The sequence below is a fragment of the Rhinoderma darwinii genome, chromosome 10 (genome assembly GCF_050947455.1).
Source record: "Rhinoderma darwinii isolate aRhiDar2 chromosome 10, aRhiDar2.hap1, whole genome shotgun sequence".
Taxonomy (NCBI): Eukaryota; Metazoa; Chordata; class Amphibia; order Anura; family Rhinodermatidae; genus Rhinoderma; species Rhinoderma darwinii.
Window position 1 is genome coordinate 64,772,664 of NC_134696.1, and position 27,178 is coordinate 64,799,841.

At 43.5% G+C, this 27,178-nt stretch overlaps 1 protein-coding gene across 1 annotated transcript; it reads right to left on the reverse strand.

The window, feature by feature from the left end:
- Positions 1-6,057: 6,057 nt before the first annotated feature.
- Positions 6,058-26,538, reverse strand: ZNF865 (zinc finger protein 865). The gene is made up of 2 exons (XM_075840014.1): positions 26,216-26,538; positions 6,058-12,964 (listed from the first exon to the last, which is right to left on the reverse strand). The coding sequence occupies exon 2, from the start codon at positions 12,943-12,945 to the stop codon at positions 10,180-10,182; it is 2,766 nt and encodes a 921-aa protein (XP_075696129.1). The 5' UTR covers positions 12,946-12,964; positions 26,216-26,538; the 3' UTR covers positions 6,058-10,179.
- Between the last annotated feature and the right edge of the window lie 640 nt (positions 26,539-27,178).

Genomic DNA, 27,178 nt, shown 5'->3' on the forward strand with positions numbered 1-27,178 from the left:
TGTTGTTTATACTGCACAGAGAACGGCATCAAAAATGTATAAAAAAAAAGTTTTTTGGTCTCCTCACCTCCCAAAAAGTGGAATAAAAACGCATGTACCATGAAAAACAATCAATGATATCAATAAAAACTACAGCTTGTCCCATGAAAATCAAGCACTCACACATCTCATCAACGGAAAAACAAAAAGTTATGACTCTCGGAACGCAATGATGCAAAACTACGGCCCAGACTAATTTATATGTGCAGCACATTTCTAGCCCCCACTGATAGACCCCGTAGATGCAGCGGAAACTATTACATTTTGGGGTCTGTGCTACATATAGGGCTAGTGAAGAAGTCAAAGATTAGGCAATGCCGAGTGCGGATATTTTGTATAATACCACGGACACCCTCTAGAAGTGTGACTCCTGGAGAATGCGATTATGAAATACTTTGAGGGGTGCAGATTCAAAATGGGGTGTTTTATGGGGTTTTCTAATATATGGGCCCCTCGAAGCCACTTCAGAACTGAACTGGTCCCTGAAAAAAGATCCCATTTTCAAGAAAATTTGAAAAGGCTAAATTGCTGCTAAAGTTCTAAGGCCTCATTCACACGACAGGGTCGGAATGTCGGCTGACAAAAAAGGCCGATTTTGACCCGTTTTGCATCTGTTTTTTTCCTGTACATTTTAAAAATCGGATGAATTTCATTTAAATTTGTTGCCACACACAGCCCTCTGTAGATAATGCCACCCAGCCCCCTGCAGGTAATGCCACCCAGCCCCCTGCAGGTAATGCCACCCAGCCCCCTGCAGGTAATGCCACCCAGACCCCTGTATGCAATGCCAGCCAGCCCCCTGCAGGTAATGCCAGCCAGCCCCCTGCAGGTAATGCCAGCCAGCCCCCTGCAGGTAATGCCAGCCAGCCCCTTGCAGGTAATGCCACCCAGTCCCCTGTATGTAATGCCACCCAGCCCCTGGCAAATAATGCCACCCAGCCCCCTGTAGGTGGCACCCACACCCCCAACCCTTCCAGGAGAAGTCACTGACTTCAATATCCATATATGGACAGTGTAGTCACTCACTTCTCCTGTAGCGGAATCCCCGGCCACAGGGTCGGGGATTCCGCTTCACAAGTGAGTGACGTCGCGGTGTCCATATATGGACAGTGTAGTCACTCACTTCTACTGTAGTGGAATCCCTGGCCACTGGTCGGGGATTCCGCTTCACAATATATATGGACACTGTAGTCACTCACTTCTCCTGTAGCGGAATCCCTGGCCACAGTGTCAGGGATTCCGCTTCAGAAGTGAGTGACGTCGCTGGAGAGAGAGAAAGACGGAAGACACGGCCGTCACTCGGGACACATTCCGGTGATGGCCGTGTATTACCCTGCCCCATAGACTTCTATGGGAGCCGGGCAAACGGCCGAAAATATTGCATTTCCCATTTTTTGATGGCCTTGATTCCCGTGCCGTCAAAAAATCGGTCGTGTGAATAGCCCCATTAGGGGTCTATTGTTCCTACTGCAGCCATGTGACAGCCGTTTTATGAACGGCCGTCACCCGGCCGGGAAACCCTGTCGTGTGAATAAGGGCTAAGCCTTGTAACGTCCTAGAGAAATAAACGGACGTTCAAAAAACGATGCCAACATAAAGAAAACCCATGGAATATGTGAAATAGTAACTATTTTGTGTGGAATTACTATCGGTTTTTACAAGCAGAAACATCTAAAATTAGAAAAATCATAATTTTTGCACATTTTCTTAAAATGTTGGGTTTTTCACAAATAAACAATGAATTTATCGACAACATTTTTCCACTAATAAAGTACAATGTGTCACAGGAAATCTATTTCAGAATCGCTTGGATAGGTAAAAGCATTCCAGAGTTATTTCCACTTAAGGTGACATGTCAGATTTGAAAAAAATAGGGCTGGTCCTGAAGGCCAAAATGAGGTCGGTCCTGAAAGGGGTAAGCAACTTTGAGGGTACGAATAGACACAGCGTAAACACTGCAGATTTTCCTTAACGGGTTAATTGCGGAAAATCTGCACTGTTTTACAGTAGCAGCAGTATGGGTGAGATTTCAACAAATCTCGTCCCCACACTGGAAAAATGCAGCTGAAAAAAAACCGCACATAAATTGACTTTCCAGTACCTTCAACCGCAGCATGTCGATTAATGCTGCATATTCGCAGCTCTTCCGATGCAGGTTTTCCCATTAAATGGGCGTGTATTGTGTGTGTACATCTGGGCGTTTTTACTTGTTTTACTAGCTGGGCGTTGTGAATAGAAGTGTATGATGCTGACGAATCAGCATCATCCATTTCTCTTCGTTAACACCCAGCTTCTGGCAGTGCACATACACACAGCGTGTACTCGACAGATCACGCTGTGATGTCACTTCCTGCCCCAGGTCCTGCATCGTGTCGGACGAGCGAGGACACATCGGCACCAGAGGCTACATCGACTTACCTGCAAACGTCGATGCTGCTGCAGAATCAACTGTAGCCTCTGTCGCCTGGTGCCGATGTGTCCTCGCTCGTCCGACACGATGCAGGACCTGGGGCAGGAAGTGACGTCACAGCGTGCTCTCTCGAGAACACGCTGTGTGTCTGTGCACTGCCAGAAGCTGGGTGGTAACGAAGAGAAGTGGATGATGCGGATTCGTCAGCATCATACACTTCTATTCACAATGCCCAGCTAGTAAAACAAGTAAAAACGCCCAGATGTCACGAACACAATACACGCCCACTTGTACATAACTTTAAACACGCCCAGTTGTACTTAAGAAAGGCTCATTTGCATAAATATAAAAATGCTTATAACTTGGCCAAAAATGCTCGTTTAAAAAAAAACAACAAAAAAACGTTACTCTTATCTACATTGCAGCGCCGATCTGCTGCAATACGAGATAGGGGTTTGAAAATCTGGTGACAGAGCCTCTTTAAATTGGTTATTACTAAAATAAATGTTTTAACTTTTTGAGGTACAGTTTCTATGTATCCTGTTTACTTATAAGCTGTATCTTGCCGTCAATGCCAATTCCGTCAGGTAAGCTGTACTGACTGCTCGACAGAAAGCTGGCCCCGCATGTCTCCGACACACAGGATCCAGCTAAGGCCTTATTCACACGAGCGCTGAATACGTTTCTGTGACGGATCTATGGGGATCTGTGAAAACGGGACCTGCACAGGGGCACCTTGGATGTGAAAAACATTGTCCGAGTTTCCCCACGCTCGTGTGAATCTAGCCTAATAATGATCACATCTAAGTTCATGAACTTAGACGTGTCCATTATTAGCTGGATCCTGCTTTCAGTCAAGAAGTCAGACCAGCTGACCTGATGCAGGTGACTTTAACGGCAAAATGCAGCTTCTATGTATAAAGGGTACATAGAAGCTGCATCTTAAAAAAAAGACTTTTTATTTTAAATAAACTATTTAAAAGTTGCTCAAAATTACCTTTAACATTGTTTTAGTGGAAAAAAATAATAGTTCAAAGATGCGCACAGGCTATAATTATTTTGCAGTATTAACCAGTGAACGAACTCAGAACTTCTATTGAGTTAAGACATAACATATACCAATATTTAAATATAACATTTAATGTTTAATAGTACATTTTTACAGGTACATGTACTGTACAGTTGTCACTCATAAAAGTTAATGTACACCTTTGCACTACAATCTTTTCTATTTTTCATTTGCTTCCTTAATACAAAATTGCTTCTGACTCCCAACTGCTGACGTTATCTACCTTAGGCCACATGCCACGTGCGGCAAATCCGCTGCGCAATAAAGTACCAGCAAAGCAAAGGCGACTTCAAGATATCTCATCTACACGCTGCAGATTTTTTCCTGCACGTAAATTGACCTGCGGTGCGTATTTTAAAACCTGCATGTCAATCTATCTTGCGCTTCCTCTTGCAAATTTCTTCTGCCTAGTTTAAAAAAAACTAACCAAAATTCACAGCATAAAAATGCACCTATTTCCGCAGCATGAAAATGTAAAAACCGCACCAAAAAAGCCCAAAATTTTATTTCTGGAATTACCTGCGTTTCCCTGCGGTTTTGATGCAGATTTTCTGCACCAAATTCTGCAGATGCATGTAGCCTTAGGCTGGGTTGGATAGGCTGCGTAAAAATCACGCAGCGTATCTGACCAGTAACCCACAGTATCTTCCGTCCAAAAAACTGCATTGTGGTTTTTTGGCCGGAATTTCTGCTGCGAAAATCAGGGCTGAAAAAAAAAAAAAGCTCAAACTTATCCACTCCCTCTCTTCCGCACGCTGTCTGGCCTCGCAAGAGGACGTTGAAGGCCATGTGACGTTGCAGCGGTCACATGGGATGAAACGTCATCCCAGGAGGCCGGACTACCGTAAGTGAGAGTTCTGGGTAAACATTTTTTTTTCTGGAGTTGTGATTTTTGTGGCGGAATCGCAGAGATTCTGCTGCAAATGTTGCAATACATGGCTTTCGGTTGCAGGTTTTGCATCCCCATTGAATTCAAAGGGGTAAAACCCGCAACCGAAAACGCAGCATAAATTGACATGCTGTGGATTTAAATTCCGCACCGCAGGTCAATTTATTAACGTTTACGCTGCATTTTTTTCCCCGCAGCTTGAGCATAAGGTTTTCTAAATCTCATCCACTTTGCTGCGAATATAAATTCTGAGGAATTTCCGTACAAATCCGTTGAGGAAATTCCGCAGCGTTTACGCTACGCGGGTACCTGGCCTTAAAATGAATTAAAAAAAGCTTCTACTTACCACCTGGGCATTGTCGTAGCGACATTTTCTTCAGTTCTTCATCCAGGCTGGCCTCTAGGGATGACAGTTCATCCCATGGGACTGATGCAGCCAATCACAGGCTGTAGCGGTCATCCCAGGAGGCCGGACTGCACGAACAGAGGGGAGCATCGCTAGGACTACGGCCTCAAGTATGTATGACCTTTTTTTTTTCAAGCGCGGCTCTCTGCAGCGGAAATTCCGCCTGAAAAACCGCACAATGTTCTGCGTTTTTTTCAGACGTAATTTGATGTGGGTTTTAGGTATGATACAATGCGTACTTTTACACAGCGTATCCGACCTATGGGAACCAGGTCGAAGGCCCCATGCACACGAACGTGCTTTTGCGGCCGCAATTCGCCTGAAAATCCACGGGAGAATTGCGGCCCCACACTCCGCAGCCGGCCGGCCCGAAAATCACGGCTGTGCACATGGCTACGGTCGTGTGCATGAGGCCTTAGGGTATTTTCCCACAAGCAGGAGACACTGCAGATTGTCTGCAACAGAAAACTGCAGTGGAATCTAAAAGAAACACAGGTAAATCAGGCACAGAAACCCGCAGCAAATAGGGCGTTTTTGCTGAGCATATTACTGCAGAAGCGCAACATAGCTGCAGAAATCATTGCGTATTTTCTGCAACGGTTTAACCTGTGATTTAACATGAAGCATTGAATGTAAACTTTACGTGCGCCTGCAGTATTTTTGTTACGTAACCCCAACAAAACTTAATTTGCATAGATTAGTGCGGAACTTATTCTTCCTCTACACATCTATGGCCCAAGAATGCAGCATCTCCACTCAGAATATGTGCAGCATAAATTGACATGCTGCAGATTGAAAAACCGCACCGCAGAACTTTCTCCATGACTCTTCTAGATCCCCCCCCTCCCCCCCAACACGTGGGCGAGATCTCCTCCACTTTGCGGATACTGTAAATGCTGTGGAATTTCCGCAGAGTGCCGTTGTGTAAATTCTTCAACGTATCCTGCCTGTGGGAACATACCATAAGGCTGGGTTCCTACAAGTCGGGTACGCTGCTTAAAACCACGCAGCATGCCTGACCAAGAACCCGCAGGTAATTACGCTCGAAAAATGGTGCAGGTTTTCGGGCAGAATCTCCACTGCAGAAAACAGTGGTTAAAAAACGTGCATACTTCATGGCGGCGCATCAATCTGTTCGGAGTGCAGCCCGGCCTCCTGGGTTGACGCTGCAGCTTGTATTTGGCTGCAGCGGTCACATGGGATAAAACGTCATCCCAGGAGGCCGGGCTGCACTCTGCGCAGTGGAAAGCATTGCTATGACACTGGGTTGGTTAAGTAGAAACTTTTTCTATTCATTTTAAATCAAAGAAAGCTTTTTTTTTCTCCTCAATTGCGATTTTTGCAGTGGAATAGCAGCGTTTCCGCCACAACACTTGGCTATTGTTTGCAGGTTTTACATCCCCATTGGACCTATAAGGCCTTCCTTTCTATATTTCTTCTGTTTAGGTTCAATTTCTGGTTTTGTCTTAAAAAAAAACAAAAAACAACATGCAAAATCTGCATTGTGTAAAAAAGACCTGAGAAGCTGCTCTTTCTGCTCTACCGCTTCCTCCTCTCAGAGAAGCAGTGTAAGGTCAGTGGGAGATACCAGCGGGGAGGGGAGGAACACAGTGAAGATGGCAACTTTCTGGATCTAGAGAACATGTCTGGCATATATTACTGTGAGGGGCACGAGTAAAGTCTGAGAGCGGGAGCAGGTTGCAAACTGCATATCAGGGTGTCGGAGATAAAGGAATGACGATTGAAACTTAGTGCAACTTTTTTTTTTTCTTCTTCTTCACTCAAGGTAATTACTAGCATAACATCGGATTTGCCACACTGAAAAAAACGTATGCATTTGACATGGTTGTGTAGTTAGCACGGAAACCACAGCAAATCGTGGTAAAAACGCATGCGTTTTTTCAGTGCGATTTTCAGCCCTGTGGCAAAACATGTGTCAGAACAGCATCATGTGAATACACCATGTGGCCTAAATTATGTGTACACTAGCAATTACACCCATATGAGCTTGTTGGACATCCCAGTCCAAAACTATGGGCGTTCATAAAGATTTGGGCCCTCTTGTGGCTATAACAGGCTCCACCCTTCTGCGGAGGCTCTCCGCAAGATTTTGGAGTGTCTCTGCTGGAATTTGCAGTCATTCAGCAAAAAACAAAAAAACATTTGTGAGGTCAGACACATTTTGGACAAGAAGGACTGGTTTACAATCAGCATTTCAGTTCACCCCAAAGGTGTTTGAAGGGGTTGAGGTCAGTGCTCTGTGTAGGCTGCTTAAGTTCCTCCACGCCAAACTTGTGCACTGGGCACAGTCATGTTGGAACAAGAAAGGGGTTTTCCCAAATTGTTGCCTCAAAGTTTAAAGCATACAATTGTCTAAAACGTCTTTGTATGCTGTAGCAGTAACATTACTCTTCGCTGGAAATAGGGGCCTAGTCCACATCCTGAAAAACAACCAGACAATTACCCCTCCTCCCCCAAAGTTTACAGTAGGCACTATGCGTTTCAGAAGGTAACATCCGCTAAACTCCGATACATCCATCAGAATGCCAGATAGTAGAACGTGATTCATCACTCCAAGGGTAACTTCACACATATCCTAAACACTGTGGATTTTCCACAACAGATTTAGTTGCAGAAAATCTGCATCATACTACCGTATCTGCGAAGCCGATTTCATCCACACGCTGCGCAAATGCGGAGTGGAAAAACCGGTTCAGAAATTGACCTGCAGTGCGTATTTTTAGTCCACATGTCAATTGTATTTGCGTAAACGCTTATTTGTTGCGGGATTTCCCCATTGAATACAATGTGAAGGTAGAACCTGCAATAAATAGCAATGTTGCGTTTTTTTTAGATGGAAAAGCAGCGATTGTGTTTTTTTCATCCAGGCTGGCCTCCTGGGATGTTTCACAGGCTGCAGCGGCCACGTGGGATGAAACGTCATCCCAGTCCTGCAGAACATCATGACGTCAGAGGAACGTATCACCATGGTATGTATTCATATTTTTATTTCTGTGCAGTTTCCGCAGCAGGCATTCTGGCTGAAAAACTGTACCACAATTTGGTGCGCTTTTTCAGACAGCATTCCCTGCGGCGCAGAGCATATCCGCCCTGTGTGAACATAGCCCAAAAAATAGGTTTCCACTGATCCAAATTCTATTGGCGGTGGGCTTTACACTACTCCATCCAACACCTGGCATTGCGCATGGTGATCTTAGGCTAGTGTGCCGCGGGCCCATCATGGCTCCTGACGTACAGTTCTTGTGTGATCAGTTTTGAACTCTGTTATGAGTGAATAATACAAGGTAGTATATATTTTTACGCACCATGTGTTTCAGCACACGGCGTCTGAGCGGTTTGCATCGTCCACCGCTTTATGGCGGTGTTATTACTCCTAGACGATTTAACTTCACCATAAAAGCATTTACAAGTGACCGGGCAGATCCAGCAAATGAGACATTTCACAAACTGACTTGCAACAACACCTGTTTGCAATGAGTTGCTGAAACACCTGAACTCAATAATTAGGAGGGGTGTCTACATACTTTTGGCCATATAGTGGAAGTAAAAATGCTTTTTTTTCCATGTCAAAGGTGTACATAGTCTTTAAGGATCAGTTCTATAAGAAAAAAAAATGAAATTGTTACGGTACATGCTGTGGTATTTGCAGTTACCTGGGTTTACCCAGAAATGCTAGAATACTTTTTTCATTCCAATAAGTTTTCTTGTACCCCAACAATTGACAAATGATTAGCAGGACCAACAAGGACATGAAAAAAAACCACTGCTTTTCTTCTCTAAATGATAACTTTACTTTCAGCAGAAATATAGAATAGGTGAGTTAGACACATACTTTCCTGAAAGTAAAGGGGTTGAGCCATCAAAAAAACCCTGTTCATTTGTTCTATTAATGCATATACTAGTAGAGGCCACCTCTGTTCCCGTGTGGAGTAAAACACGAATTTCTTCTGCACAAAAGTAACTAATGAATTCCCATGTCCATAGCATCTGCTCTCACTGACAATGATCTTGTGTTTAGAGGAGCTGCCAAATGGAAGGAGGTTGTCCTGGATGAAAAACGCCTTTAATGCCTTATTCAGACGAGCGGATAAATCGGCAGTTTTATAAACGGCTGCATGTATTTCTATAGGGCTGTTTACACTGCCGTTGTTTTACCAGACCAGGTGGAGGGCCCATAAAAAAAAAAATAGGACCTGTCCTATTTTCGCCCGTTTTCACGGATCCCTGAATACACTTAAGTCTATGAGGGATCCGTGAAAACGGGTGCTGTGCGGATGGGACGTGAATTGGACGATTTGACATGCTCGTTTGATTCAGTATTAAGGCCTCATGCACACGACCGTAGCCATGTGCACGGCCAAGATTTTCGGGCCGGCCGGCGAGTGTCACATGCGGGCCGCACCCGCAAATCACAGGCCGTGCACATGGCCGAGTCCATTATTTTCTATGAGCCTGGACCGCAGAACACGGCTGTAATAATTCACGTCTGTTCTTTTTGCGGTCCAGGCTCCTGGGCCATGCACGGACCGTGGAAACCACGGTCGTGTGCAAGGGCCCATAGAAATGAATGGGGCCGCAATTCTCCCGTGGATTTTCGGGGGAATTGCGGCCGCAAAAGCACGTTCGTGTGCATGGGGCCTAAGAGATATGTTCTTTATAAGCTATGAATCACATGGAGTAATACACTAAACCAGAGTACAAGACTATAAAATGCCTACAAATTTTTCTTCCCTAACATTACACAAAGTAATTCACTTTATAATTTACTTGGTGACTAGTTTAAGCAACTATAAAAGTGCTTGGGTGTTGTTACCAACCTAGATTCTGTTCACTGTTCTCGCCAGTACGTTGGGCTTTTCAGTATATTTGAAGGCAAGAACAACACAGACTGCAGCACTATTCTTGGCGTCAAAAATATTAGAGCCCCGATAGAGCCCATTATAAGTCAATAAGGACTGTCAGGATTCGTCTGTAAAATAGAAGCCATTACACTAGTGTGAACAGAGTCTTTAGTTCCATATATTTCACTCATATCCAGCTTAAAGTAAAACTTTTTTCAGGTATATACACCTAATATACATAAATTAAAATAGGCGACATTGATAAATTATTAATATATCTAAAAAAGCTGATAACAGCGGAGCTCACTGGATAAAGTCATAGCAAAACATCCAAATGACTTCACGTATATAACGTTTCTTCGGAAGGTGTCCAACTCCTTGAATACCTCATTTAAGTGTAGCATATACTTTACTTCATTTAAAACTGGGACAATCACGACTAAATATAGAATATAGTTATTCTGCTTCTAATAAAAGTGAGAACCGGAAGCAAGTTTAAAATGCTTAAGTGTCCTGTCCTTCCGCAAGTGTGGCTACAGCAGCAAACTTTTCCACTTTATGTTCTTGGCGGTGTTTCTTTAGTCCATATGTATTACTGAAAGATTCACCACAGGCTCCACATTTAAAGGGGCGACCACCTTGGTGGGTTTGTAGATGTTTGTTGAAATACTTTGGATCTTTAAAGAGTTTTAAACAACAAGAGCAGCGAAGATCAGGTTTGGCATCGTGAGATCTCTGATGCCTTAAAATGGATGAAATGTAAAAGAAACTCTTGCCGCACTGATCACACCGATAAACCTTTTCACCAAGGTGCACTCTCTGGTGTTCTATAAGATTAGATCGGTAACGAAAAGTCTTACTGCAAGTTGGACAACGTTGAGGACGAGCCACGGTATGCAATCGTTGATGCTCTGCTAAACTGGATGACTGGGCAAAACGTTTGTTGCACAGAGCACATTTGTACGCACGCTCACCAGTATGCACTACTTTATGTTGACGAAGATACCAGGAATGTAAGAAACCCCGTCCACAAATAGTGCAGCGGTAAGGTCGTTCTTCTGTGTGACAACGCTGATGCCGCATAAGAAGAACAGCTTCCCAAAACCGTTTACCACATATAGAGCAGGTGAAGTGTCTCTTCTGGAGGTGACTGCGACGATGAAGAAGCAGGTCATAGGCTCCTGTAAAGCTCTGCCCGCATACATTGCAGGCCATTGTGCGTCTAACCAAGTGTACATATTTATGTGTAACTAAACCCAAAAAGTGCTTGAAACTCTGACCACAAATACTACAAGAAAACCTCTCACCACTTGGAATCATAGGGTGCTCCTCAGAAGAAATGGTTGCGGAACCTGCATCTGTAACTCCATTAGTTGTTGCCACAGCACTTGTCAAGCCATTCTGCGTGCAGTTCAGATTGCTTTCTGTTGCTTCTGGACACTGGTTTACTGGGATAAGACACTCAGTAGCCGCCTGGTGAACTAGTTTATGCCACATTAAATTTTCAATAAAGCCAAAGCATTTTTTGCAAATGTCACAAACATAGGGCTTGTCACTCATATGAAGTTCTTTGTGGTTCATGAGGTGAAAAGAGTCCGGAAACTTCTGACCACAATCTGTGCAGCCAAAAGTGAGCTGGTCAGGTGTAAGGACTCCTGCCTGGACTGAACATGGCAGCTGAAGCTGGTGGATTTGTTTGTGTCTGGTTAGGCTTTGAGGGTAGCCGAAAACCTTTCCACATAACTCACATTTATAAGGACGTTCTCGAGTGTGAACGACATGATGTTTGGTAAGATGAAAGGATTCTCGGAATCTTTTTCCACAGACTGAACACTGGTGTGGTTTTTCTCCAGTGTGAATACGTTCATGGCGCTTTAAGGTTTCTCTTCTACCAAATCCACGGCCACAAATATTACAGCAGAAGTTATTGCTAGTATTGGTTGTAAGAGGGGATTGCCTCCTGACAGAAGAATGACCCATTACAGACCCAATAACACTCATAGCCCCTTGGTCAACCTGGACAACATCAGTAGAAAGTAAAGCTGTTGCCTCCACTGAAGCGGATGCACAGGGCTCTGAATTTTGTGGAATCGTTGGTGGAGGTAAAGAAATATTTTGCTCATGCAACTGCTTATGTCTTAGAAGGCTTTGTGTGGTAGCATACGACTTTCCACACACATCACAATTATAGTCTGGCCTTTCACCTGAATGAGTCGTCTGGTGTTTCAACAGGTATGTTGTGTCACGGAAAGCTTTGCCACATACATCACAATAAACTTTTAATGAATCAGAGTGTGTTTTTACATGACGTTTCAAGCTTTCACGCCGATTGAAACTTTTTTCACATACAGTACAACTAAAAGGCTTCTCACCAGTATGAATAATTTGGTGCTGGTGAAGATGACTTTGCTTTTTGAACACTTTCCAACACATGTTGCAAGTGAAAGGACCATCTTTTTGTACGGCTAGGTTTGCTTGTACCTCGGGTATAGGCCTCCCTTCAGGATTTGTGTGCGACTCAGACATTGCAGCTGCCACTACGGCGGTTGCTGCAGCCGTTTCAACGTCCGTAGCTAATACTGTACTGTCACTTTCAGCTCCTGCGCCCTCTCTATGGCAGCGCCTATGTCTTATCAGACTAGATATATGATTATATGAGCGACCACAAATATTGCACTCATATGGCCTCTCTCCAGTATGCACCAGCATATGTTGCATAAGGTGTGATGACTGTTTAAAAGATTTTTGGCATATTGTACAAGAAAAACGACGATCAATTAGATACTTCAGTCGTCGGAAGTAGTGTTTATCCTCTTTAGAGTCTTTTTCACCTTGCACTTCCTGAGTCACTGGGATTGAACGCTTTATATTATTGAAAATAAGCGGATGTCTAGAAAGATCTACTATTCCCCATTGTTGTGCACTGAATGTTCCATCAAAGATTGACTGGGAGCTGGACACTGAAGGATGATTGTTGCATTGTATATGGACAGTTTCTGACTTTTTAGGTGGAGAGGCAGAAGACGGAACTTCTAATTTGAATTCTTTAGGCTTAGAAGTGCTGTCTATAGTAAGCTGAATATTATTGATGTGGTTTTGAGAGTTACATTCATATGAAGGGGAGGTGCCAGGGAGAACAGCTGCAGGCTTGGCATGCTCATGGTGGTTGTAGAATTCCATAGGTTCAAAGCACTGATGATTAAGAAATTCTAGAAAATCGAATGGGTAGCTTTGAAAGTGAATCCCTTCATCTCCTGCATTAGCTTCCATGTCATAAGTGGCCACTTTTCTAAAAAAAAAAAAAAAACAAAATAAAAAAAAACACACAAGAAAGATTGTTAGATTCTGGATAAATATAACATTTTACTAATGATTATTTCATATTTATAATAAGTGGAAAAAATTAAATATTGATGTTTAAGTAGAAACTGTCTACACAACCTTGAATTTGTTCTATAATGGATTGTACACACACACACACACACAATTTCTGCAGCAATCCCGTTGAAAGTTGAAGACTCCCGCTGCAGTAGAAACGCAACATTCCCTGCGTTTTTTACTGCAGAAAGGGGTGCGGATCTTGCTGCGTTTTTAAAAATGCTGGGAGATGGTGGCATCTCCTCTGAAAAATGCAGCAATCCTGTCCACAAATCCTGCAGTAAATCTCATCCACTATGCTACTACTGTATTCTGCTGCGTTTTTTCAGTCCGCAATTCCGGACGGAAAAAAACGCAGCAATTCCACTATGTGTAGCCCTAATCTGTCTCTCTTAAATAACAATTGCATGAGCTTTTGCAGCCAGATATTTTAATGCTTTATTGCTCCAATGCATCAAAAATGAAAAACATGAAGCAACTTTGCAAATATTCCAGATTTCAAATATGCTACAATTTTCTCTCTACAACTACTATACATATGTGTCTCCATAGTTACAGACTGCAATCTGTATATTCTGATCCAGTAGTCCTACTTCTTTCCATCAGTCCCACACAAACCTGTATATATGCTTAAAGCGACCCTCCGTCCAAAGTAAAAATGTCACTATACAAGGCAAATGTATAGTAAACATACCTGGTGCCCACCTTTTGAAAGATGCTGCCTCTGTTAGTCTGTTCCGGTGTCCCCATTCCATATTTGTAAAATGGCCACCACAGTCCAATACCCTGTGCTTTAGGCCTTATGCACACGGCCGTAAAAAATCTCCATAATTGCAGACCTTAATACGGTCCGCAATTATGGACCCGCCTGGTTCTATTGGTCACAGACACCTTTCCGTATCGCTACGGATAGGTATCCGTGCCGTAGAACTGTGCCGGGAATTATGGAGCATGTCCTACTTTTCGTTTTTTACGGGCTATGCTCCCATATTTTGTATGGGAGCACAGTCCGAAAATGCGGCCCACGGCCATGCCCGCAATCGCGAGCCGTGATTACAGGCACGGCCATGTGCATGAGGCCTCAGTCTGAGACACGCCCCCTGTCCTCTGATGGATCAGCAGCGCTGTCTCCATCCTGTCTGTGTCTTCCCCTGCAGGTCCCATCGCAAGGGTTCCATCTGTAACTGCAGCGGAAGATCTGCTTAACAGAAGACAGATCCTTTTTCTTTACTTCCCCGGCACGGTCTTTCTCCTCTCGGCTGCGGGCTTGGTCTTCTGATCCTTTCCTCTGTGCTGCTGTGTAGTCTCTATTGTTATGCAGCTCTTCCACAGCAGCCGGATCCACTTCAAAAGAAACTGCAGGGGAGGGCACGGAAAGGATGGACACATTGCTGCTGTTCCATTTGAGGACGACAGTGGAAACATGTTTTAGATTTCAAAAGCACAGTGTGGCGGTCATTTTACATACATAGAAAGGGGGCAACAGAATATACGATTGGCAGCAGCATCTTTCAAAAGGAGGGCACCAGGTATCTTTGCCATGTATAGTAAAAATTTTACTTTGAAATTGTGCCCTAAATGTTGAATTCATCTTAAAAATTTGTAATTTCTTGTTCTCATTCTCCTTATTTTTATATTGTATAGTGATGGCAAATTGGTGGATATGCCATCACTTCTGGGACACCCACCAATCCTGAGAATGGAGGGCCCACAGCTCTGCTTTAGAACTGCGGTCCCCCCACTGTTTTTCCCTGCACAGCAGTGTTCCCTGCCACCGTCAGTGCAGGAAGTTGCAGCACCACCCATTCAATCAGGGCCGGACTGGGACATAAAATCAGCCCTGGCATTTTATAGCACACAGGTCCACCAGCTGTCCAATAAATATGTTTGCGACTTTGCGAGCCCACCCTTCAGCTGCTGTGCTACTCAGATATCTCATAAATCAGGAAGTTGCACAAAAAAGCTAAATAAGAGCAGCATGTGATGGGCTGAATGTACACACTTGTCACAACTCTCTTAGGCTGGATTCACACGAGCATTATGACACTCTGTTTGTATGTTTGTAAACAGAAATGCACGTGGTGCTCTTCTGTTTTCATTCATACTTTTCACTGATATTGTGCGAATCACGCGCGTCACACGGAAGTTCTTCCGGGTGGCATGCGTGATTTTAACGCACCCATTGAATTCAATGGGTGCGTGATGCGCGAGAAATGCACAAATATAGGACACGTCGTGAGTTTTACGCAGCGGACACACGCTGCGTACAAATCACTGACTGTCTGAACGGCCCCATAGACTAATATAGGTCTGTGCGAGGCGCGTGAAAAACACGCGCATTGCACGGACGTATATCGCGTTCGTCTGAATAAGCCCTAAGGCTCAGTTTACACAGCACTTTTTGGCTGATTATTCCTGGAAGGTTTTTGTCCGCTCAAGGAAAAAAAAGGGCCATCTTCTATTTTAAAGCGGTATTTACATTTTAAACCTCCATTAAAATCAATGGGAGGGGAAAAACAAAAAAAGGCGCCATCCATTTGAGCGTTTTTTGACGCAGTTTTTGCACTTGCTTAATTTAAATACTAAGAAACGCCTAAAATGCCCCAAAAACGTGTCAAAGCAGCGTAAATAAATGCTTGCATTTCAGAAACTGCCTCAAAAATCCTCAAGGAACGCAGTGTGCACATCCCCTTACAGGAACACGGTCTGAATACACATTATAACATTTTTGAGCAGCACAGAAGGAAGACCGAGAATGCGGATCTCAAAAAGATGAGTGAATGGTGATGATACCTGGAAATGAACTCCCCCCAGTAACAATTACATTTCTAGTAATAAAATATTACAGAAATTTTAAGCAAATATGTGTGCGATAAAAAGAATACATCATACACAGCTAGGATATATAACATGTGACCCTAGTTCATTTATGGGAAGTAAGGATAAATTATATATTAATTTAATTATTAGGCGGATGCAATTAATATTTTAGTAATCCCTGCTACCCAAAATCATCATATTCTTTAGAATGTCACTATATCCTGTACACACTAAGGCCCCATGCACACCACCGTAAAATCGCCCGTAATTACGGTCCCATTCATTTCTATGGCCAACGGACACCTTCCCGTATGCTGAAAGAGTTACTGCCGATCAGTGCAGCCCCCTCTCTCTGTCCGGCACTGATCGTTTAACTTTTTCAGAACCCTGGACAGTGACTATCTACTGACGGCGCCTAGAATAATTACAGGTGCACACACGTAGCCACCCGTAATTGCGGGAACCCTATATACTTCTATGGGCCTGCCGTGCCGTAATTACAGCCTGAAATAGGACACGTTCTGTATGTTTCAAAGGCCCGGGCACCTTCCCGTAAGCAAACGGTAAGGTACCCGTGGCCAATAGAAGTCTATGGGCCCGTAATTACGGGCGTTTTTACGTTAGTGTGCATGGGGCCTAACAATGTAGCCATATATACTATACACATGAATAATGCTGCTAAATATATTACAAATATAAATAATGTCACCATATATACGGTCCACATAAATAATGCAAATATATACTGTATACATGTACATGAATAATACAACCATATATACTGTACACATAAATAACACCAATATATACTGTACACAAATAACGCCACTGCAATATAGCCTGTATGTTGATGGCTATTAGGTGAATTATACTGGGTGAAGAACTTCTTGTAATATTTATTCTATAGTCCCCGTAGACAGAGATGTATATTCCTCTGTATCCGACTGTATTGATAATACCAGGGCTTTCCTCTTTTTGTGGAAGACTTTTGCGCTATACCCTGAGACCGGTAGAATATCCTTAACAAAGATGCTGGTTATAGAGTCTATGATGCATGGGAGACATGCGCAAGACCGGTCTTGATTTAGCAATAAGTCTAAGCTCAAATGTGATCTACGGAGTCTCACGTTACTTGCGTTCCAACAGACTGCTATTAGAAGGTGCGCTCGGTCCAATTGACGGAGCTTTAGCAGGGCATGCGCAGTGCAACGGCTAGGACGCCGTTGCTAACTAACATTATACTATGTGGTATCCAACAGTTCAGGTATAGTGGTGAGTGCCAATATGTTTTTAATCTTGGTGAAAAGGGAAAACACATGGGTATATTTATGTATGTATTTATTATACTTGTAGGCGGGGTTCACACAGAGTTTTTTGGAGAGTTTTTAGACGCGGAAACCGTGCCGCAAAACGCTCCAAAAAACGGCAGAATATGCATCCCATTGATTTCGATACTTAGATGTGCCACTGCCCCGCTCCTGATTCCTGACAAGTGCACGCCGTCAGGATGATGCGATGCGGCCAGCGCTGCACTAATGAGCGGCGGCACTGAAGACAGAACATGGCGGGCGCACTGCAAAACACCATGTTCTGTCCTCAGTGCCTGCACCGCCGCTCAATAGTGCATCGCCAGCCGCATCACCTCATGCTGACCGCGCGTGCACTTAATGTCAGGAGCGGGGCAATGGTTGTATTACACAGTCGGAGCCCCCCTCTATAACGGTGGAGATCAGAGAAACCTCTCATCTTCGCCGCTATTCTCCTGAATGCTGCGATCACAGCAGACTGCAGCATTCAGGAGAAAATGAGAAGGGGGGACGCCCCTGGATCGCGTCACAGGGAATTCCTGTGACGCGAACGAGGGCCATACCATATATGGGCAGACAGCCCAGGGTCAATTGAAGGACCCCAGGGCTGTCTGACCATATTTCCTGTCGTTCGGGCATACTTCGGTATGTCCTAACAACTGCCTGTGTACTATACGTACACAGGTTAATGTACTGGTATATAGATATATGCCAGTACATTACTATCAGTATATAGATATATGCCAGTACATTAAAGTTTAAAAATAAAGTAAAAACAAAGTAATATTAAATTAAAAAAAATACACACACCTTTTTTTTTTTTTACAATAAACATTTAAAATAAATCTCAATACATAAAACATACACATATTTGGTATTGGCGCGGCCGTAATAACCTGCAGAACAATTTTAAAAACGTCACTTATTAATGTAAGGCACGAGGTGTGATGAATTTAACATCCATGTGCCTCACATTAATAGTAATTAACCCTATCATATACCTCACACATTAACCCATTATGACTGAGAAACATGATGGGGTTAATTACTATTAACGTGAGGCACATGTAGGTTAAATTAATCATCACACCTCACGCCTCAAATCAGAAAATTGAAGAACTTTTTTTTTTTTTATTATTACTGTTGGCAAAGTATCGTTTTGGTATCAAAATCGCAATACTACACCAAGTATCGGTATCAAAGTTCAAATTCTGGTATCGTGACATCCCTACTCTGACCTCCCATTGACATCAATGGGAGGCAGAGAAAGCGTATTTCTCTGGGTTTTATGCCCGCAGTGCTCAATGGCCGTGGGTGAAAAACGCAGCGAAAATGGGCCTGCAGGCAGAGGAAAATCTGCCTCAAAATTCCAAACGGAATTTTGAGGCAGATTTTCCGCCTGCAAAAAACTGTGTGTGAACCCAGCCTTAAACTTTCTATAATTCTGTTGAGGAATAATATGAATATACACCATTTGAGTCACTTTGCACTTTATGCTTATCCATTATGTGATTAATCAGGTTCAATATGTATGGATATTATACGGTTATTCTAAGATTTATATTGTTAATCACATATGATGTTTAACCCCTTAATGACCAGCCTATTTTTAACCTTAATGACCAAGGTATTTTTTACGTTTTTCCATCGTCGCATTCCAAGAGCTATAACTTTTTTATTTTTGCGTCGACATAGCTGTATAAGGTCTTGTTTTTTGCGGGACAAGTTGTATTTTTTAATAGCACCATTTTGGGGTACATATTTATTGATTAACTTTTTTTGGGGGGGGGGGATAGAAAAAAAACAACTTGCGCCACTCTTTTTTGCGTCCTAAATCTACACCGTTTACCGTGTGGTATAAATAACACAATAACTTTATTCAGCGGGTTGTTACGATTGCAGCGATACCAAATTTGTATAGTTTTTGTATGTTTTACTACTTTTAAACAGTTAAGCCGGGTTTACACAAGCGTGTGCGTTTTGCGCACGCAAAAAAACATGGCGTTTTGCGTGAGCAAAAGGCACTTAACAGCTCCGTGTGGCCTCAGCATATGACGCGCGGCTGCGTGATTTTCGCGCAGCTGCCATCATTATGACACTCCGTTTGGATGTTTGTAAACAGAAAAGCCCGTGGTGCTTTTCTGTTTTCATTCATCCTTTTCACAGCTGTTCCGTGCGAACAGCGTGATTCCCGCAAGTGCTTCCGTGTGACATGCGTGGTTTTCACGCACCCATTGACTTCAATGGGTGCGTAATAGCTGAACAGCGCACAAATATAGAACAGGTCGTGAGTTTTTCGCAGCGGACTCACGCTGCGTGAAAATCATGCACCTGTCTGCACGGCCTCAGACTATTATAGGTCAAGCGCGCTGCACAGATGTATAACACGCTCGTGTAAATGGGCCCCAAAAGCGCTTTTTTTCCCAAAATTATTTGTTTTTGTGTCGCCAAATTTGAAGAGAAATAACTTTTTATTGTTCCGCCGATGCGGTTGTATGAGCGTTTTTTATTTGCGGGACAACTTGTAGTTTTTATCGGTACCATTTTGGAGTAGATGCGACTTTTTGATCACTTTTTATCAAATTGTTTTTAAGTCAGGATTCACAGAAAACAGCAATTTTTCAATTGTTTTTTTATGGCGTTCGCCATGCGGGTTAAATAATGCAATAGCTTTATAGTCGGGGTCGTTACGGACGCGGCGATACCAAATATGTGTAACTTTTTTTATTTTGTTCTTTTAATAGTAAAGCATTTTGTAATGGGAAAAAGTGGGTTTTTCATTTTTTTTTAAATTAACTTTATTAAACTTTTTTCTACTAGTCCCACTTGGGGACTTTAATATGAGATCATTAGATCGCTTTTATAATACACTGCAATACTTTTGTATTGCAGTGTATTACTGCCTGTCCGTTTAAAACGGACAGGCATCTGCTAGGCCATGCCTCTGGCATAGCCTAGCAGGCAATCACTATGGGCAGACCTGGGGGCCTTTATTAGGCCCCCGGCTGCCATCAGAGACACAGACACTCGGTGATCTTATCGCCGGGTGCCGGTGGGATGAGAGGGAGCTCCCTCCCTCTCTCCAAAACCACTCAGATGAGGCGCTCGCTATTGATTGCCGCATCTGAGGGGTTAAACGGGTGAGATCGATACTTATAATCGATCTCACCTGTTCGAGCAGGGATGCCCCCAGCTACCTCTGACAGCTGAGAGATTTTTTTTCTACTATCTATGAGAAATCCTGCACCGACTGTGAGCTCATTTGGCTACAGTGCGGCTCCATACATTTGCTTTTTTAAGAATAACGCCAATATATACTGTAGACCTGAATAATGATGCCATATATACTACACATGAATGCCACCACATACTGTATACATGAATATTGCCACAATATATACTGTACACAAAAATGTCACCATATATACTGTAAACCTGAATAATGCTGCCATATACACACTGTACACATGAATAATGCCACAATATATACTGTACACAAAAATAATGCTGCCATATACACACTGTACACATGAATGCTACCATACTGTATACTGTACACCTGAATAATGCTGCCATATACACACTGTACACCTGAATAATGCTGCCATATACACACTGTACACATGAATGCTGCCATACTGTATACCTGAATAATGCTGCCATATATACACTGTACACATGAATAATGCCACAATATATACTGTACACAAAAATAATGCCACCATATATGCTGTACACATGAATAATGCCAGTACAGTACACAAATAATGCTGCTATATATATACAAACACACTACACACATGAATAATGCCACCATACATAGTGTACACAAAAATATTGCTAATATACTGTACACATGAATTAAGCCACCTTATGTAATGTACACACTAATAGCAACACTATATAATATTAGCACACATGAATAACACCACTATATACCATACACATAAATAATGCTGCCATATTTACTAAACACATGAGTGACCTGGGACACATGCCGCACACGTCACTCACACCTAGGACATTGACTTACAAAGCGTTTCATTGGCATGGCATCCGTTAATTTGACAGGAAAAAACAACAACAGCATGTAGCGCTATTTTCCAAGTAAAATCTGGCGGAAACTGCGACTGAGATTCTAATGAAGATGTGAATAAAGTCTGATTTCCCTGCAGCTACTGGGGGTCGTTGTTTAGTGTAGACAGTAATAGAGAGAGAGTGGCTCAGCTGAGTATCTGCTGTATGCCAGGTCCAGTGGCTGCTTATTGGCTCAGCAGTGCCATTCTCTCTTTTTCTTATGTAATGATGACCTTGAAATCTGCCATTGCGGACCAAACAGTGAACTAACCAGTGCTGGACTGGTGGGCAGGCTCTTTACTTGCGGGGAGATGAAGCACTGCTTCCTCTCTGCCACTTGGTTGTTGTTGGATTATACATCCCGCTTCTCCCTCTTGCTGTCTCTCTGAATTTCTGATCAGTGGCCGCGTTTAGATAGCTATAGCTACAATTAAAGGGGATGTCCGGGATCAAGAAAAACAAAAAACAGGCATGGGGGGGATAGAACATAAAATATTAAAAGATGAATTCCTTACTTTTTAAATCCTCCGCCGCTCCATTGATCCCCACGGTCTTTGCTTACTGAGCTGCAATGACCGGCCTATTTTAGACCTTAATGACCAAGCCATTTTTTTTATTTTTCCATCGTCTCATTCACAGAGCTATAACCTTTTTATTTTTGCGTCGACATAGCTGTATAAGGTCTTGTTTTTTGCGGGACAAGTTGTCATTTTTAATAGTACCATTTTGGGGTACATAGAATTTATTGATTAACTTTTATTAACTTTTTTTTGGGGGGGGGGGGGGGGAGACAAAAAACTGCAATTTCGCCACTTTTTTGTGTCCTAAATTTACGCCGTTTACCGTGTGGTATAAATAACACAATAACTTTATTCAGCGGGTTGTTACGATTGCAACGATACCAAATTTGTATAGTTTTTGTATGTTTTACTACTTTTACACAGTGAAAATACTTTTTTTTCAAAATTATTTGTGTCTCCATGTTTGAAGAGCCGTAACGTTTTTATTTTTTCGCCGATGCGGTTGTATGAGGGCTTTTTTTTGCGGGACGACTTGTCGTTTTTATCGGTACCATTTTGGAGTAGATGCGACTTTTTGATCACTTTTTATCACATTTTTTTTTAAGGCTGGATTCAAAAGAAAACCGTTGGGGTCGTTAGGGACGCGGCGATACCAAATATGTGTAACTTTTTTACTTTATTTTGTTTGTTAATAATAAAGCAGTTTGTAAGGGGGAAAAGTGGGTTTTTAATTTTTTTTCACTTTTTATTAAACTTTTTTACTAGTCCCACTAGGGGACTTCACTATGCGATGGTCCGATCGCATTTATAATACACTGCAATACTTCAGTATTGCAGTGTATTATGCCTGTCCGTGTAAAACGGACAGGCATCTGCTAGGTCATGTCAGAGGCATGACCTAGCAGGCATTCACCACAGGCAGACCTGGGGGCCTTTATTAGGCCCCCGGCTGCCATCGGAGAAACAGACACTCGGCGATCTTATTGCCGGGCGTCAGTTGGATGAGAGGGAGCTCCCTCCCCCTCTCTCAAAAACCACTCAGATGCGGTGCACGCTATTGTGCACCGCATCTGAGGGGTTAAACGGGTGAGATTGATACTAATATTGATCTCACCCGGCAGAGCAGGGACGCCCCCAGCCCTCAGCTACCTCTGGCAGTTGAGAGCAGGGAGATTTGACTTATTCCGATGCCGCAACGTAAAAAGTCTATGGCATTGGAATAAGGCCCGTTAGTGACCGACGTAGAAACACTATGGGCCGGTCACTAATGGGTTAACATGAGAACCGCTGCAGCAGTCGCATGTGTTGACACAGCTCAGTAAACAAAGACCAGAATGGATCATCGAAGCGGCGGCAATGAATTTAAAAGGTTAGTAATACTTCCCTTAAGTGGCCTGTTTTTTCTTGATCCCGGATAACCCCTCTAATAAGAACTGTGTGGAGACGGTCAACCTGCCCACTGTGCACAGGCCCATTTGGAATTTGCCAGAACTGCCAGATGGCCACTCCAGCCCTCCATTCAATTGAATGGGGCCGGGCTAAAGGTTCCCTGCACAGTAAGTATTTAGGAGCACTGCTGTGCAGGGAAGACTTTGAGGCGCAAATCCCCAATCATAAAATGATAGCAGATCCTAGCAATGTGCCATCATCAATATCTATCACCTATCCACAGGATAAGTGATAAATAGCTGATCAGTGGGGTCCGACCGCTGGGACTCCCTTATGAATGGAGTGGTACTGCGCATACTCGGCGATCGCTACATTCATTTATATGGGGCTGCCGATTGCTGTCTCCTCTTCATATGGGGCGTACAGGCACAGCCAGGTAAGCCTGTTCTTGGAATCTGTGTGGATCCAAGTCGTCGGACCCTCACAAATCAGATATTTATCACCTATCCTGTGGATAGGTGATAAATATCACTTATGGTATAAAAAACCCTTTTAAAGTGGGAAGAACTTAAAAGGTTTGTATAGAACATATTTGCAACCTATTGCTATAGCAGACAGAACTGTCTGACCACTTCCGCACTTTAAGCTACATGTACTAGAGTTCACCCTGACCTTAAAGGGCTATTTCCACCATATCCACAGGGGTCACACGACCTTTGTTTTACCTGGCAAGTTGGCAGCTTGTTGCAGATTCCAGGCAGGGACTAGTGGAGAGGGGGCTGAGAATGCGTGCGGCTTCCTCTATTCTGTTCTATGGGTTACGGAAAGAGCCGAGAAGTGCTTGTTTGGCGGTTTCTTTCGCTTTCATAGAATAGAATGGAGAAATGGAAACAGCGGCGCAAGTGCTGCTTAGCTGTTTTTGTAACTCCTGTGGAACAAAATGGAGAGCCGCTCGCATGTGCGGGCCCCCTCTCCACTAGTCCCTGTCTGTAATCTGGAATACCCCTTTAAGGTCAGGATGACCACCAGTACATGTAGCTTCAGTACAGAAGTGGTCTCAGACAGTTTTGTCTGGTATAGCAACAGGCTGCAGATATGAACAATACAGACCTATTTGAAGTCCTTTGATATGGCATAAATGTCTAAGTTGGGAATAAGTATTTAAGTCAAGTGGCTGCTTTTCAATAAGAAGTACCAGTATTACTACTAGTACAATACACTAAGATGAGCTGCAAGCAGTAAAATAAAAATACATTGGTCTAAGGCATGTTTACTAATTTTCATATGTATACAGTGTCGGACGGCATCAGGTGGGAAACATTGTATAGCAGAGCCTTTTATAGGGCATGCTGGGAACTGTTGTTCCACAGCAGCAGGGGAAGTACAGAGATTTCTGCAGACAGAATGCATATGTATGTATATATATATATATATATATATATATATATATATATATATATATATATAACAATTAACATGGTTGGATCTACATCTATAGTTTAGGTTATAATTAGTGGACAATAAATTCAGTCCAGACAATATGCAGTTACATAATTAGTAGCTTTTATTACAAATACAGTTAGTTTAAAATAAGTCGGTATTGTAACAGGGGTGTCATTGGCACTGGGCATCTGGAACACAAGCTCTGGATTTTTAGCCCAGTGCCCTGGATTCCCAGGTAAGCGGAAACTTCAACTGTATCCACGCCCTGAGGACATAAATAGAGTTGAATATTATGATGATGTAGGGAGCTTTCAGCTCCCTGCTCCACAATTCACCCAATGGCTGGTTTCATCAGTAGGTCTAAATTAGCTTGTAGCCAACAAGATGCCAGGTTAGACTGGCACAATGCAGTAATGACATTCGTCCAGCTGTGCCGAGCTGCCAAGTCATAGACTATTTGGCAATATTATTTCTGGGGGCACTATGAGCGAGGCACTTATTTTTTCATTAGAAGGGAGCAGTTACAGTGGGGCGGCAGGGTGGGAAATTTGAGTAGAAGGTGGGGAAGCCCTGGAAAAGTGAAGAGCCAAAGATGTCTAGGCAAAATATTCTGCAGAGACGAGTCGTGGCCTAGAGAAGTCGTCACCGTGTTCTGGACCCAATGGAGAATAGGGAAAGTGAACGACTACAATTAGACAGGACGTCACCTCTGAGTCATCGGCTGTAAGGGTATGTGCACACGATGAGAGGCTTTTACGTCTGAAAAGACAGACTGTTTTCAGGAGAAAACAGCTTCCTCGTTTCAGCCGTAAAAGCTCCTCCTCCTATTATGCGAGGCGTCTTTGACGCCTGTAATCTTGAGCTGCTCTTCATTGACTTCAATGAAGAACGGCTCAAATTACGTTGCAAAGAAGTGTCCTGCACTTCTTTGCCGAGGCAGTCCATTTACGCGTCGTCGTTTGACAGCTGTCAAACGACGACACGTAAATTACAGGTCGTCTGCACAGTACGTCGGCAAACCCATTCAAATGAATGGGCAGATGTTTGCCGACGTATTGTAGCCCTATTTTCAGGCGTAAATCGAGGCATAATACGTCTCGTTTACGCCTGAAAATAGGTTGTGTGAACCCAGCCTCACTGTGCTGTACTTACCGTGTGATTATACTCTGCAGAGCGCCGCTGTAGAACCGGTATGTGACCGCTGCAGTATATGGTCACGGTATGGCGATATTATTGGTAATATTGGTCTTTGAGGTAGTTACATGTGATCATATGGCATGGAGGTATTATTTATTCCTTGGTATTATTCGGTAAGCGTATGACTGAATTATTTGGATATTTGTTATCACATTCATTAGTGGTTAGAATAGGGGCAAATTATTTTGGGACAGAGCGGATTCATCTGTGAATACAGACCCCGCAGCGCTGATGTTCAGCATAAAGTAATATGGACAGTGTACGGCGGATAATGCAGTGTAGGGAACATTAAAGCGCTTCTTTAGCAGTGCTGTCCTGAATACATTTTTCTGGGGGAGGGGACGACAAAACATATGTCTTGTGCCGCTCATCGTTTGAGACTAGCAACGCCCCCTCATTGTAACTTACATTCAGTTCCGCTCCATGTGGGGTTTGAAATCCTTCCCTCCCCTTTTCCTTCTCAGATGCCTGTGGTCCTGGACAAGTCATCTGCTCTCGCCACAGAACTATCCAACCCTCCCCTCCCACTCAGCTGGCTGGCGAGTCCTCTTGTCCGTGTGCCGCCCTTCTCTCCCCCTCTTTCTCTCCTCAGGTGACTGCTAGAGCCGGAGCCCTCCGTGCAGCCCTTTTCTTCTCAGATGGTTACACAGTCCTCTCTGCGTGTAGAAATCTCCCTCTCTTCAGGAGACACTTCAGCTCTAAGACAGAAGCACCAGAACTGCATTGTACTGCTTCCGGGTCAGCTGTGCTAGAAACCATTTGCGCATGCTCACTAGATTCCCTAGAGGAAGAAACAAGCTGACGCGCTATCCCTCAACTTGTTTCTCCTGCACTGTGGGTGTTCCAAGGCCAGCTGTAGTGCTTTGCTTCTGTAACCACTTCCAGACCAGGCCAGCTGTAGTGCTTTGCTTCTGTAACCACTTCCAGACCAGGCCAGCTGTAGTGCTTTGCTTCTGTAACCACTTCCAGACCAGGCGCTTTACCCTGGTTGATACATTCGGTATTTAATTGTAAAAAACACCATAATGTAAAAAAAATTTCAAAAAATAGGATTTTTATCAATTTAAATGTATCCACATTGGCGTAACTACCGCTGTAGCAGCCATAGTAGCTGCTACAGGGCCCACGGCATTAGGGGGCCTGTACCACCAGCCATCACCCCCCCCCCCCCTATGTCCGGAGGCTCCGCTAGCAGCCGCTATGGTATGGTATCTCCCTGCTCTGCCATAAGCTACTGTAACAGTGGTGTAGCTCTAGGGGTCGCAACGGTCACAATTGTGACTGGGCCCCTAAGCCTGTGGGGCCCACAGGGACCCCATAGCCACACAGTGCTGACCGTGCTGGTCTCGCTTCCTGAATGCTGGAGCAAAG

Excerpts from the sequence above, each read along its gene's own strand:
- ZNF865 (XM_075840014.1), bottom strand. The coding sequence starts at position 12,945 with ATGGAAGCTAATGCAGGAGATGAAGGGATTCACTTTCAAAGCTACCCA.